The following is a 15,435-nucleotide window of genomic DNA, read 5'->3' on the forward strand; positions in this document are numbered from 1 at the left end:
CTCAGAGTGAAGGTCAGGTGACATTTAAAGCTCCGGCTCGTGTCGATCTGCTTCCACTCAAGATTTTACTCATCTTGATTTTAATGTGGCTCAAATCTGCAGTAATCAGATTACTTTGGTTCAGTGAGTATTCAATCGTTTTCGCGTCGCCTTTGTTGTGAACCCCTCTTTCTTGTGCAGCCGACCGGGTAGACACCCGACACCCCCGTCTCTAAATACCCCCTCACTCTCACAAATAGCCCCCCAGCTCTGAGGAGGAAACCCGCGTGCTTCACTTGAAGACTCCACACGCAACAGGAAGCCCAGGGGAGTCGAACCGCAGCATGTCGGACCAGTCCCAGTTTGACCCAGACGTGTGGACCCTGACCCGGTTCATCATCGAGACGGGCCGGCAGGCCAAGGGGGCCACGGGGGAGCTGACCCAGCTGATCAACGCCATGCTGACGGCCATCAAAGCCATCTCCTCTGCCGTACGCAAAGCCGGCCTGGCCCACCTGTGAGTGGAAATGACGGTTCAGCGTCCGTGAAGAGTGAAGGTCAAGACATTTACTGCTGCAAGGCGATCTGTCTGTGACCCCCCACGCATGCACACGGGGAGAGGTCAGCCTGCAGGACGGCCTGAGTTCGGACTCCTGCAGGACGGCCTGAGTTCAGACTCCTGCAGGACGGCCTGAGTTTAGACTCCTGCAGGACGGCCTGAGTTCAGACTCCTGCAGGACGGCCTGAGTTCAGACTCCTGCAGGACGGCCTGAGTTTAGACTCCTGCAGGACGGCCTGAGTTTAGACTCCTGCAGGACCGCCTGAGTTCAGACTCCTGCAGGACGGCCTGAGTTCAGACTCCTGCAGGACGGCCTGAGTTTAGACTCCTGCAGGACGGCCTGAGTTTAGACTCCTGCAGGACGGCCTGAGTTCAGACTCCAGCAGGACGGCCTGAGTTCAAACTCCTGCAGGACGGCCTGAGTTTAGACTCCTGCAGGACCGCCTGAGTTCAGACTCCAGCAGGACGGCCTGAGTTCAAACTCCTGCAGGACGGCCTGAGTTCAGACTCCTGCAGGACGGCCTGAGTTCAGACTCCTGCAGGACGGCCTGAGTTCAGACTCCTGCAGGACGGCTTGAGTTCAGACTCCTGCAGGACGGCCTGAGTTTAGACTCCTGCAGGACGGCCTGAGTTTAGACTCCTGCAGGACGGCCTGAGTTCAGACTCCTGCAGGACGGCCTGAGTTCAGACTCCTGCAGGACCGCCTGAGTTCAGACTCCTGCAGGACGGCCTGAGTTCAGACTCCTGCAGGACGGCCTGAGTTTAGACTCCTGCAGGACGGCCTGAGTTTAGACTCCTGCAGGACCGCCTGAGTTCAGACTCCAGCAGGACGGCCTGAGTTCAAACTCCTGCAGGACGGCCTGAGTTCAGACTCCTGCAGGACGGCCTGAGTTCAGACTCCTGCAGGACGGCCTGAGTTCAGACTCCTGCAGGACGGCTTGAGTTCAGACTCCTGCAGGACGGCCTGAGTTCAGACTCCTGCAGGACGGCCTGAGTTTAGACTCCTGCTGGTTACTGCTGGATTCTCTGAACACAGAATCAGCATCACAGTCTTTCTTTCACTGAACATGTTCCAGATCTTCTTTTCCAGAATTTTTGAGCTACTTTTGTCACAAATGAAACTGAGTTTGAGCAACTTGTTGACACGCAGCTTTATGTTTGCGGAGCAGAACCTGCAGAAAAGAGGATTTTTTAAAACAAACTCCATTAGCGGAGGTCAGCTGAGCTTTCTGCACTCAGCTCACCAAACAGAACGAAGATAAAGCTTTTCTGCTGCTGTTGCTTGCAGGCAGGGCTTGGCGGGGGCAGTGAACGTGACGGGGGACGACGTGAAGAAGCTGGACGTGCTGTCCAACGACCTGGTCATCAACATGCTGCGGGCGTCCTACAGCACCTGCTGCTTGGTGTCCGAGGAGAACAAGGAGATCATCATCACTCCTAAAGACAAGCGGGTGAAAATCTGTTCCCCCTCTATGACTTCAAGCTTCTCTGTCCTGGGGAGATGGTGGGGGTCAGTTACCAGCAAACTGGAGTCTGACAAAATATTTGTGAGATGGAGAAGGAAGACCAAACCAATGTTTCCCCCTTTGTTCTTTTCAAAATAAGACTTTAAATTTTCTCATGTAAATGTGAGGACTTTATGACTTCCGTTGTAAAAACCTCTTCAGGGCAGTTTATCTCCTCAGATACAGGTGAGTGCAGGTGAGCAGGGGGGTTATCAAACCTTTCCTTCAGGCGTCACTAATAAACAAATTAAAAAACATGCAAAACTGTAAAACTACTGCGAAGCACGGGGGTGGCAGCAGCATGGTGTGGGACTTTTCTGTAACTGCAATTGTGTAGCAGTTTTGACAAAAAAAAAAATTGACACAAAAGTGGTGCAGAAATATTAAATCGGTTCAGTCTGAAAGTGGAACCGGAGGCTGTGTTTGTGTAAATAAAGAAGCGTCATGTTTGTTGCCATGACGCTCATGATGTGTCGTCACTCCACGTGGTTTGGTGTTGTTTTCAGGGGAAGTACGTGGTCTGCTTCGACCCTCTGGACGGCTCAAGTAACATCGACTGTTTGGCCTCAATCGGCACCATATTTGCCATCTACAAGCGGGTGAGTCTGAAGGCTGCAAACCAGCAGCAAAAGCCACCGAAAGTTAGATTTGTCATTCACTGAATCATTTCTAACACCAATATTCATTTTGCTCTAAACATGTGGGAAAATCAGCAAAAATGTTGGTTTCTTTTCTTTCAAATGCATCTCATGACAAACTAGCAGAGGGGACAGGATTTCTAATCCACTTCCAGCCATGAACCACTGCAGCCACTAGAGGGCGCTGCTGTCCGGTTATTTATCTTCAGTTTGTTTCCAGCTGACAGACTCGAAGCTGCTTCACTTCAGGGTTCACTCCGTTTCTGATTGACATGTAATAAAGTAAATGGTTGTGTCGTTCATGCTGAGAACACAGATGAGTTGGGGGGGGGGGGGGGGGGGGGGGACTTTGTTGCCACAACGTCCAGCTCATGGCCTCTGAGATGAGGGAGTTGGTGATTGGTTTTTTAAACTTGTCCTGTCCAACAGCTGAGAGCTGAAAGCCTCTTGTGTTGGACAGATTTTAATGTTACAACATGGGCTATGAATCTTCGGACACACCAGAGGTATATTTGAATAAACCCCTTTTATAATTTAGGCTAAACGTTATTCATCTTAATTATATTTGTAACAGTTTTTTGTTACAGAGGAACAGGCTCCTCTGTGCGTCCAGGACCAACAGACTCCTCCCTGAGAGGAATGCGGTCTCAGGAGCTGCTGGATCCTGAAGGATTTCCGCATTTAGCCTAAATTTCTGATCTTCCTGACCTCAGGTTTCCGACGGGGAGCCAACGGAGCAGGACGCTCTGCAGCCGGGACGCAGCATGGTGTGTGCGGGTTACGCCCTGTATGGCAGCGCCACGCTGGTGGCCCTCAGCACCGGAGCCGGCCTCAACTTCTTCATGCTGGACCCTGTGAGTCCCTAGACCCCCCCATGTGGTTCCAGGTCGTGGGTTTTGTCTCTTCTTTCCCCCACAGCTGTCCTGGACTGAAGGTCCAGGTTGTTGGCACAATTCTTCTTTCTGCACCTTTGAGCAAAAACCTGACTCACAAATGAAAACATTTGCACACGCCTGGTTCCTGGTGAAAACGAATTTTAGTCATAACAACCCCCCCCCCCCCACACCCATTTTATACATGTGCCACCAGGTTAAGTCTACAGTCAAGTTTCTTTGACCTTTGACCCTGGAAAGAGCCCGCCATCTTGAATTGTACCTAAAAAAATCCTCTTTAGCAGCAGATTCAAATTTAAACTCTTTCCAGGGACTTTAATTGATCGCGTTCTAAACTCTGCGAGCATCGCTGGGAAGCTTCTTGGGTAAAAACTTGAAGTAGGAATTCTAGATTATAAACGGCGTTTTAACGGCGTTAAAAGCTGAGAGTTTGATCCAAACGTGACGTTTCCCGGTTGTTTGCACATTTTTCACCAGAATGTTTTGAAAATTTAACACAGGAATCGTTGGCTTAAGCTGAACGAAACAACATGGAAAAACTACACGACCATGTTAGGAATGTGGGCGTGGTCAACAAAAAACCTCCACTGCCAAGGAAATCCAAAAGTTCCCTTTTTCCGATTCTTCTAAAAATTGCGTAGATCTGTTCGTCATCCCCAGGAGATAGAAAAATAAAATGGTTGCTATGGAGATAAAACCAACAGAAATGAATTTGTCACATGCAGCTGAAACTTCCTGTTGTTTTCTGTCAGGCGATCGGCGAGTTCATCCTCATCGAGAGGAACGTGAGGATCAAGCAGAAGGGAAAGATCTACAGCCTGAACGAGGGCTACGCCAAGTTCTTCCATCCTTCCGTCAACGAGTATCTCAGACACAAGAAGGACCCAGAGGTTAGCGCCCCCCCACCACCTTCCTGTCTGTCCCGGCAGAACCGGCCCCCGGACCGGGACGGGCACTGATGTTCTGCTGGAAGCGTTTGGGTCAAACCAACGTTGATCCTCCAGAGAGGAGCTTAGTTTCCACAGACGGACGTCAGGAAACGTTGTCCTTTGTCGTCGCTGTGAGGTTAAAGTTGAAAGAGAACCTCCTTCTTCATCTGAAAATGAGAGTGAAGCTGGGGGGCGTCACGGGACCGCTGGTTCCTGGAGACGACAGGAAGCTGCTGAGCTGCAGAAAATGCTGCAGGACGCTCAGCGGCTTTTCAGCCTGGTCACACGCCGGACGCCGCTCATCGTAGCCACGCCTCCCCTCCTTCAGCACTGAGTCACCTGATCCTGAGTCTCAGACACAGAGGTCAAATGGCTTGACGGCCCCCCCAACATGCATTTCATCACCAACAAAGGGTTAAAAGTCACTGGTTACCTGTTCAGTTCGGCAGTCCTGCAGACGGACTCGGGCAGCAAAATGGAACCAGGGAGGTTAGAAAAAAACGCCAAAAAGGCCAGGGCACGTGGGGGGGGGGGGGGGGGCGCTGTTTGTTTTACTTAGAGTCTGAATATTTAAGGTAAAAATGTCCACAAATTCTGTCTGTGGACAAAAACAATCTGAACTAGTTTTGCTTCAGTGGGTCAGGCTCAGGAAATCCTTCTATTTGCCCCCCCAGCGAGCGCATGGCCCCCGTCACACTGAACCTGTAGCCTCACAGCGCATGACTCCTGTTCTTAACCACCGCTGCAGGTTTGAATCCGGAGCTCAAAGGTTGAGTTCAGGTTCAGCTTGTGAGCTCCGTCACTGTTTGTTTGTTCCAGCTGCTGCGGTGGACTCTGCCCCCCCCGACACACATGTGCTGGGTCAGCAAAACCAGGTCACGTCTCGGATCCTTTAGGACAGGGGTGTCAGACTTCAGCCTTGGAGGGCCGACCTCCTGCTGGTTTTCCAGAAAAGCTGCCTCACCTGCTGCAGATTACCTGGATCAGGTGTGTTCAGCCAATGAGGAGCTTCAACGGCTTCAATGGTTGGAAACCATGTTGGGTCCCTCGAGGCCTGGACCCCCTACCTTTAGGACCAGCAGGTCTTTACATCAGATCCTTGCCAGGCTCTCCCAGGAAAACTGAAATGATCAAAAAAACAGATTTAACGTCCTATTCAGCGACTGAAGGTCAAAACTTTCAGTCAAGCTGGAAACCGAAGGACGTTCTGTCCCGATTCACTAATTTCCTGTCGTGAACCAGGAAATCCCTTTGGCCTTTCAGGATGTGAACCTAAACACGTCAGTCTGGACTTCTGCAAAAACAGAAACTCTGCTTTTACTGCTGACTGAAAAAGTACTGGGCTTTCATCCATCCTAATCCAGGGGTTCGAGTCCCAGGGCAGCAGCCTTGACTGGAGGCATGACGCTCTTCCTGTTAAAGTTGTGAACAGAATCATGAAGAAATTCCAACCTGGAGGTGTCCCCACTTCTCCCTGGAGTCGTTTCTCCTTCGTTCGGTTGTTACCTTCAGCTGCGCCTCCTGCTGAGGGTTCTGGAAGTGTCCCTCCTGCTGAGGGTTCTGGAAGTGTCCCTCCTGCTGACGGTTCTGGAAGTGTTCGTCCTGCTGACGGTTCTGGAAGTGTCCCTCCTGCTGACGGTTCTGGAAGTGTCCCTCCTGCTGAGGGTTCTGCAGAACTGCAGCTCAGACTAAACCTAACAAACTGAAAAAGAGACCCTGGAACCTCAGCCCCGCCCCCTTTTTCACAGCCAGGAGCCGCCAGGTCCTGGTGAAACCAGGGTGGACCTGCTCCATCCAGAACGTCTAGTCAGAACCGCACTGTCTGATGAGGTCTTTGTGTTCAGAGAAACTGGGTTTGGATCAGAACCTTGACTTAGTTCTGGTGTGGGTCACATCAGTCACGTGGACTGAAGGTTTACCTCCAGTTTTCTGAAGAACAACCAGAACCACAGAAGTTCTGAGTCTGAATGTTCTGCAGATTCTGACCCAGGTCAACTCTGTAAAACGTTTCATCTTCAGTCTGTGTTTTTTTTTAACCTTTCTTCAGCTTCAGAAATGATGAAGCAAACTGGCGTCCGTTCACTTTGAACCCCCCTCCCTCCCCTACAGGATGGCAGCGCCCCCTACGGCGCTCGGTATGTGGGCTCCATGGTGTCCGACGTGCACCGCACCATCGCCTACGGGGGCATCTTCATGTATCCAGCCAACGAGAAGAGTCCCAAAGGAAAGGTGAGCGGAACAACCAGAACCAACATGGAGGAGCTTCTCCTCGGAACCAGAACCCACCTGCAGAAACATTTCGTGTCCATGAGTGAGGGGGCTGCTGGGAAAGGCCTTTTTGTTTAAAAATACTCCATAACAGCCGAGAGTTTGATCCAAACCTCAACAGTGTCTGGACAGAAGAGTTTGTCCCTGCAGAAGTCCTTCATTGGGTTTGTGATGTTCTTCTGCAGCTGCGACTCCTGTACGAGTGCAACCCCATCGCCTTCCTGGTCGAGCAGGCGGGGGGCCTCGCCACCACCGGGACCCAGAGGGTCCTGGACGTCCAGCCGGAGACCATCCACCAGCGTGTGCCCTTCGTGGTCGGCTCACCTGACGACGTAAACGAGTACCTGTCCTTCGTCCAGAGGTTCTCCTAAAACGCCTCCAGTCCAGGAAACGTCGATGTTTCCTCTAAAAACACTTCAGATTCTGTAGTTTTGGTTCTGAAAATGCTGGATGGTTTCAGCTTGAATCCCAAACGTTTTAGAGATTTGTAAAGTTTTTGTTTTGTTAGTTTGTTCACAATAGGATGTGTCGACAATAAAAAACACAAAAAACTAGAAGGAGCTGCTTGTCCAGAAGAAAATAGAGGGTTGATGCTTTACTGCTGAATGAAACTTCAAGGGGAATATTTGGCAAAAAGAAAAGAAAGAAATGATCAAAGTTGACCATTAATAAAGTGAAAACAGCACAATAACAAAAAAGTAAGAGACTTTTTTGTAGAACAAAAAAGGAGTATCGAACCAGCGAGCTTCTGCACCAAGGATTCCCCGTTTATTTCAATGGAGGCAGAAATCCTGGAAAATCTGGAAAAGTTCAAGATTTGAAGGACCAAAAGATGAAAGAGATGAACATTTGAATAGTTGAATGGTTGAAATAGATGAAAAATTGCAGGAGGAGTTTAAGCAGCAAAAAATGGAGGAAGATACTAGAATAAAGAAACAGAAGCAGGAAAACGATGGGATGAATGATTTATAGTATTTAACCAAATATAAGATCAGTATTTCCTTACATACAAGGCAAGCAGACCCTTCAACTATCTAACATAACATCTGAAAGTCTCACCCCTTTTCTCCCAAACTCACTTCTCCAGCAACACAAGATGCTAACCATCCATCCATCCTCTGCCCCTCCATGACCGGGTCCCGGGGGCAGCAGTCTAAGCAAAGATGCCCAGACTTCCCTCTCCCCAGCCACTTCCTCCTGCTCCTGTGGGGGGACCCCAGGCCAGCAGAGAGACAGTCTCTCCAGCGTGTCCTGGCTCATTACCAGGGCCTCCACCCAGTGGCACATGCCCGGAACACCTCCCCAGGGAGGCATCAGGAGTAGATGCCCGGGTCACCTGAACTGGATGGGGAGGAGAAGCGGTTCTACTCAGAGCTCCTCACTCTCTCCAGCCACTTCAGGCTGATCGGCTCCATCTGGAGAGACGGCAGGAAGGACTCTGCTCAGAAAACAAATCAGCCAGGATTTCAGAGTTTATGGTTTCCCTAAAGGTCAGATAACCCCCAGAATCCTGTGAGGATCTGGACTTTTATGTTCAAACAGATGATGAATCACTGGTGAACATTTTTCCTGCTCCAGTCCGATTCCTCCACATCGTCTCATGAAGCTCAAACCAAACCAAACCTCCAGAGCTGAGCTCTGACCGACTCATCTAGCATCTTTCAGACGGTCCGTCGTTCCAACGGGAGGCTTTGGCCGCGGCCCGCTGAGCTTCCCGCCTCACCATCTTCAGGTTCCTTTGGACCGTCTGACCAGGACGGCTTCTGTCTCCTGCTTCCATTCAGGACCGTCTCCCTCAGTAAACTCTCCGTTTCTGCCTCCATCTCTCAGTTTCCGTCACAGAAACATTTGGATGTGAATGTTTGTAAAAAAAGCCACATTTCTTTGTTAAAGTGATTTTATTTGCTGGGTCCACATTGTAAACTTTGTCCAGTCTTTGTGCGACTCTGAACGCCCAACTAGTGTTTTCACAACTTTAATTGATCACAGTAAAAGTAGAAAAAAAAGAAAAAAAGTCATTTACAATGACCAGAGCGAGTGTGACGGACACACTCACCGAGCAGCACACACACATATTTACAGAGAATAAAACGCACAACTAAAATCTGAAACTTTAGGTTTGTCAAACCGGCCAGAACAACGTGGCGTCATTTCCCTAAAAATCGAGCGTTTCTCTGCGTGAAGAAACTCTTCCCGCGGTCCTCCTGAGCTTCAGACCAGAGGGTAGCTGGCCGCCGTGGCGATCCCGCAGTGGTTGTGTCGGTCTTTGGCCATGTAGATGAAACCTTTGTCGCCCCACTTCTCACTCCAGCTGCACAGAAACAAGCAGCCGTTTAGGGAGGATTTGACATTTTCAGCCGCTGACGTCGTTCGACACCCGACCGACCTGTTCTTGACGATCCAGTATTTCTTCCCGTCGACGTCTTCGCCCTCAAAGCCGTAACCCACCACCAGCACGCCGTGGTCCAGCTCGTCGCTGCTGCACTCCTTCTCAAAGTAGATTCCTGGAAAAAAAGCAGGACATTTCACATGACGTCCAGAGGAGGCGCCGCTGGGACGAGGCGATCTCCTGACCTGACTGGTAGAACTGGAAGGACTCGTGGCCGGCGTCGATGGCCACGGAGACCGGCCCCACAGAGGCCACCGCCTTCATCAGAGCCCGCTCTTTGCCGCTGGGGATGTCCACAAAGCCGGTGTCGTTGACGGCGCTGTACTGGGCGTTGTACTGACACGGCTGGTCGTCCTGGAAACCATTGACAGATGAGAACCCCCCCGACCTTAAGGATGTCTGAAGGTTGAGCCCCCAGCAATGCGTACCGTCCCCTTGTAGGGGTAGAAGTCCTCAGAGTCCAGACCCTGGTTGTCCTTGACGTACTGGAAGGCCTGGTCCATCAGGCCGCCGTTGCAGCCCTCGTTGCCCTCGGGACGGGAACAGTCCACCAGGTTCTGCTCGCTGAGCGACACCAGTTTACCCGTCTTCCTGAACTGTTGACCCTCCAGAGCGCCGGTGGTGCTGAAGGCCCAGCAGGAGCCGCACTGACCCTGAGGAGGAGGAGGAGGTCAAACCAGGAAGTTCTAAAAACTCTACTCATCTATCGTCACAGCGTTCCCAGTGATCTCATCATTATGATTATGTTGGTTTTAACCAAAATCTGAAACCCGTGTCGTTTTTTTAGAACAGCTTCTGCCGTGGAGCTGGTGGCCCCGCCCATTGTGTTTTCTATGAAAACTTATACGACCTTCTTCCAAAGCATTTAGTCTTCTGCTCCTGAAATACTCAGAAACGTGCAGAGAGAAACACCAACAACACCGTTTATCAGATTTGGTCTTTAAAGTTTTCCTCGTCTCCACGGAAACGTGGAGTTCGGCTCCAGGAGATTCCTGCTCCGTTTCCCTTCATATCTAAATGTCCTCATTCTGTAGCACCTTGCCTGCGAGGGGGGGGTGGCAGTGTTAATGTATGTGCGTGGGAGGGGGTGGGGGTGTGCAGCACAGAGATAAAGGCCTTCAGTGCGGCGGCGGCCTTATCGGTGTTTGGGAAGAACGCGTGCTGGAGTTCATGTTCAGAGATGAGGATTACAACAGCTGACTCCACGTCAGTCCTGCTGGGGGTTCTGAGGTTCTGGAAGGCCCGGACTCACCTGGTCCTTGACGGGGGTGACGTAGCCCTTGTCCCTCCAGTCCACGGCGCGAGGGGCCTCCAGGAAGTTGGGCTCCATGAACAGGGAGCCGCTGTACTTCCTCTGCTCTCTGCGCTTGTAGCCGTTCATGATCTGCCTGAACTCCTCGTGGGTCTGTGGAGACAATCGGTTCTTCTGTCCGTTCTCGCCAGAAACAAAACGGCTGCGGGCGGCGCCGGCGTCCTTACCATGTCCCCGAAGTGGTTCATGCCCAGGCGGTACGAGTGTTTGCCCATGGAGTGCTCCAGGTTGTGCAGCTCGATCTTCCGCAGGTTCTTCTCCCACACCAGCCGCCTCCAGCCCTCCTCCTTCTGTGAACGACAGGCGGTCAGGTCTCTGCAGGAGGCGCCGCTCCGGCAGGAGGCGGCGGGACGGCGCTCACCTCGTGGTAGTTCTTGCTGTGCCAGCCTTTCCACAGCTGCCAGTGCTGGTCCAGCTGCGGGTCCAGGGTGGGGGCGGAGAGGGCCGCGCACGCGCACACAGCCAGCAGAGCTAAAGGCAGCATGGTGGCTCCTGGAGAGGATCATCATCATCATCATCATCATCATCATCATCATCATCATCAGTTCAGCTCCCAAACAACAAACATGCCCCCCCCCCCCCTTTTCTGCAGTTCTTTACTGACAGCACTGAGTGAGTCTCGGGCCGCAGGACTCGTTCCTCACACGCAGATTCCTCCGCCCGGAACACCGTCGTTGGTTAGGCCCAACCAGCAACGCGAACCGGGAGGATTTCCGCTGCGGTTCGGCGGTCAGTGGCCGTTAAGGAAAGCCCTGACGGGCGGCTTATTTTTAAATTTCTTCCAGGAAGTTAACCGTATTTGCTGAGAGTTGGGAACCGGAAACCTGGCGCCGTTCCAACCGTCCCTGTTTTTCTGCTCGGTCACGGGACTCGCTGCTTGGCTCGGAGCCAAAGAACACCGAAACTAAAACGGGAAAAACCAAAAGAAAACCAAAACTTTTCCCGGTAAAACGCCAAACGGGGCGGACGCTACCACTGGGCCCGCCGCCGGGGACGTCACCGGCTTTTTGCACCGAATGGTTTCAAACCGGAGCAGATTGAACAACAATGGATCATTGGCTGCTGCCGGAGCAAAAACGGTGGAAAATAGAATCTACGGAATCTTTGAAGATCTTTGGGGATAAAAGAGTAAAGAGGAATGAAATAATATATTTAAACCAACACATCTAAAAAATAATGGTAAACAATAAAACGAAGCTCCACGTCTATTTAGTAACTGCTATAATCTCCTGAAGGAATAATTTGTGTTTAACATAAAATTTACCTCAATTTAAAAACAAACAAAAAATATAATAGTTGAAAACTCACCGAACAATCCTGTCTGAGGGTGAAAATATAAACCTTCAGCGGAGAAACACAAAGTTTATAAAGGCCGAAAGGATCCCTGGGTTACGTCCCACCGCGCTCTCTGATTGGCTCCCATCTTGTTTGTTACAGCAAAGTCCCGCCCCGTACATGACGTCATTGAGAAGCACGTGATGTTCCCTTATGGAATGATCAAAACAAGTTAGAATTGTTTTTTTTTACCTAACTTTAAAAACAGAAATAATTAATGAAATAAATAATTCCAATCTCTGGAAAAAAACAGTTTAATTCACACATTTATTTGTCCAAAAAATATTTAAAAATCTGTCTACATTCCTACATTGTCTGACATAAAGCCCCTTTGCAACATCAGTAAAGATAAAAACTTTAACTTTTACGTTTGGAGTTTTTTTTAAATTGCTATTTCATTTGAATAACAGAAAGAAAAACGTGCTAAACATTGTCCCCAAATTGAAATGTGTTTCAGTTTAAACATGCAAACAACACAAACGGTGCAGTCAGCAATAATCTATGTTGATCAGCCCTGAAGACGCATCAGAGCAAAACTTCCCAGAACTGCTGGTAAATCAGAGCCAGAGTTAATCAATGCTGACGCTCATGTGACCGATTGAGAAACAGCCGAGGCCGTTTCAGTCCAGATTAGGCGTCATGTTTTATGATAATCTGTGCTGCTGACTCTGTGTGAGTTTTGTCTTTTGGAGAAATCCAGGTTCTGCCTCACAAATACAGAAAACACTGTAAGTAATAAAATGAAACAAACATGTTACACATCAGAAAGCATTTATATGACAATTAAGAAGATTTATTTCTGCACTTAAAAATAATTTGGAATTATTTCAGGATCATTTACAGGAAAAATTGCTTTTCATGTCATAACGGTCATCAGAGCAATATATGGCTCTTCAGTTAAAAAAATAACCTAAAAAAATTATATGAATATATAATTACTTTTAACAAAAAACAAGTGAATCTAATTAGGAAGTTTTCCTTGAGTCTGTAATTTGATTGTAATTGTGTTTGCTGCTAAATACTTGTGCCTTACTATTATCTTTATAGTGGTTTTCTTACTGCTTACTTATAATGAAATAGTTGGAAATAAAAAGGAAAATATTTAGAAATGTTGCTTTGGATTTGTTCAGCGTTTGTTCGGGGTCAGAAACCCTCCAAACACCCCTGGATATGCGGCACAAAGGTGGACGGGACCTTTTTCTTTGGGTGGCTTTTTTAATTTCAAGCAAAGCTGAAAACATTTTCCTTTTTTAGTGAAACACGAGTTCCCTGCCGGCTCGTCTTACCTACACAGCCGTTTTTGTCACTTAAGTGCATTTTGCAGCGCTCAGATGTTCAGCCGGATGATGGGACATGACTCAGCACCCCGGTCATCCACAAAGTCACGCACAAAACACAACGTTTCCAGAATCACGCCAGCGTGCTGAAGTTGGCATGATTTCTTACTTTCCAGCCGACTTAAAAATACTGCAGGAAGAGCTGATGTGCAACATGACAGAGTTGCTCAAGCAGTGTGACTGCATTGATTCAGGAGTATTTTCTGACCAGCTGGTCACCGAATCGTCCTTTGGAAGAGTCTGAAAACAAGATAAACCTGAAGAGAACGTTATCAGAGGAGCTCCAAAAAAATGTTATCAGGAAAAGTCAATCATGCACGCTGATGCTGCAGAATAGTCCTGAAGAATGTTACGTCAGTCTTTTTACATTTCAGCCAGAGTTTAAAAAAAGAATCTTTTTAACAGAGGCTAAATTTAACAGCAGGAACTTTTTCTCTTTTCTGAGACACGTTATGTGATCTGTTCTAGTAACAGAACAGATTTAAGGTAAAATGACCGACGGCGCTCCTGCCGAACACTGGCGCCGACTTATGACCACTTACAACCACCCTGAAGGCAGGGCGGGAACCGAACCCGAGACCCTCCCATCAGAGGTTGACCGCTCTACCTATGCGCCACGGCCGCCCCTGTGTGTGTGTCAGGGCAGAGTCATGAAGTTATTTTAATTAGTGAATTAAAATGAACAAATAATCCAAACTTTTCTTACAATTTAATGTTAACAATTTTAACACTTTAATGTCTTATATATCCATGTTTTTAATGACTTATGCTTTAGTCGTAAATTTTACTGCATCAAACTGTTTTAATGTGTAATAAGCAAAGAGCGTTTTAAAAATCCGTCCGTCCGTCGAAAAATGTTGTGATCAAAAAAGAAGTTTGACTTTTTTATTCTTTACAAGAAAATAAGAAAAGAACGGAAACAAGTCAAAGTTTTCTGGAGAACTGGACCGTTAATGGCAGAAACAGGAAGAAAGGAATCAAAGTTACAGAAAAACCTCAGATTATCTGAAAACATCAAGAATATTTTTATTATTTTTATCTTTTTGCCGGTTCATAAGCGCTGATATAAATAGAGATTCTTGTTGGTTTTCAGGAAACCAAAGTTAATTTTAGACTGAGGACAAAGATCCTCAAAACCTGCAGACTAAAAAAACCAAAAACCACGTCAGACCAGCAACCGTCTCGTGGCTGCTGTGTCACGCTCAGGTGCGTGACACAGCAGCTCAGGCAGGCTGAGACAAACCTGCAGCCGCAGGCGCAGACGCAGTCATGTGAGCCGGGGGCGGCTGCAGGCTGACGTCTGCAGCCCAGGAGAAGCATCAGGATCCTTCAGAGGAAACCTGCAGCCGCCACCTTTTCTCCTAAAGCCACATTCACGTAAGACACAACGCATGCTGACGGCTCAGGTTTGTAAGGGAAAAGTCAGCAAAAGCACAGAACTCTGAGGTAAAGGTCAAAGGTCAAAACCTCCAGACGTTCCACCTCAGTACCTTCTGTGCAGCACCTCTGCAGAAGAGACATTAGTCTTATGGATCATTTCTGGCCTGGCAGAGCTCCATCAGGGACGTCTTGTGTGTTTTTTTGAATCCATTCTACCTTCATTCCATAAAAGCGATGTACACGTTTTCTGTTTTGGAGCAGGAAGTCTCTGCTTTTGGAAGATCAGCTGATTTCTTAACCACAAATGTATTTAATGAATTTACCACATTTAGCTCTGACTTGCTTTAATTGTGGCTTCCAGCTTATAATTACTCCTGACCTGTTGATTATCGGTGGCATTTATTTCAGTTTATTTCTAAATCTGCAGGAATTTGGCGATTTCCAAAAATCCTGAATGGATGAGTGAGATGCTAGAAGCCAGTGAAATCTATTTCCTGGCGTGATCTATGAGTGTAAGTCATGTCATGGTCACACGCTAAATTGAACCCCCCCCCCAGCATATTTCTGTGGTGTGCAGGTGATGCATCTCCGTCTGTTTGAGTGACACACAGCTGCTGGATAAATGACACAAAGGGAGGCAGGAAAGTTCCTGAAATCTGATTGAGATGAGATTATTATGGTTCTTTAGGGGGCAACCATTAACTGTACACGAGAACTGGACTGAGTGGCCCCTCCCCCCTGGCGTTCCAAACAGGAAGTACCTGCCGGTTGACAGAGTTGGTGTAGCTGCTTTCAAGTGGTAGGGGTGTAGTCTTCCAACAAGCTGATTGGCGGTTGCCATAGAAACGACTCAGAAACTCAAACCAGTCACTGCCAACTGTCGTCTGGCTCCAACATGGCGGCGTCCGTAT

At 48.7% G+C, this 15,435-nt stretch overlaps 2 protein-coding genes across 2 annotated transcripts; one reads left to right on the plus strand and one right to left on the minus strand.

The window, feature by feature from the left end:
- Positions 1-10: 10 nt before the first annotated feature.
- Positions 11-7,469, plus strand: LOC101160795 (fructose-1,6-bisphosphatase isozyme 2). Its single transcript, XM_004086448.3, has 8 exons — positions 11-123; positions 240-496; positions 1,827-1,989; positions 2,550-2,642; positions 3,395-3,535; positions 4,327-4,464; positions 6,613-6,732; positions 6,957-7,469. The coding sequence occupies exons 2-8, from the start codon at positions 324-326 to the stop codon at positions 7,140-7,142; spliced, it is 1,014 nt and encodes a 337-aa protein (XP_004086496.1). The 5' UTR covers positions 11-123; positions 240-323; the 3' UTR covers positions 7,143-7,469.
- Positions 7,470-8,654: 1,185 nt separating this feature from the next.
- Positions 8,655-11,791, minus strand: ctsl (cathepsin L). Its single transcript, NM_001104686.1, has 8 exons — positions 11,781-11,791; positions 10,834-10,964; positions 10,640-10,762; positions 10,413-10,565; positions 9,589-9,813; positions 9,346-9,514; positions 9,158-9,275; positions 8,655-9,082 (listed from the first exon to the last, which is right to left on the minus strand). The coding sequence occupies exons 2-8, from the start codon at positions 10,954-10,956 to the stop codon at positions 8,983-8,985; spliced, it is 1,011 nt and encodes a 336-aa protein (NP_001098156.1). The 5' UTR covers positions 10,957-10,964; positions 11,781-11,791; the 3' UTR covers positions 8,655-8,982.
- Between the last annotated feature and the right edge of the window lie 3,644 nt (positions 11,792-15,435).

This window comes from Oryzias latipes, chromosome 9, assembly GCF_002234675.1.
Source record: "Oryzias latipes chromosome 9, ASM223467v1".
Taxonomy (NCBI): Eukaryota; Metazoa; Chordata; class Actinopteri; order Beloniformes; family Adrianichthyidae; genus Oryzias; species Oryzias latipes.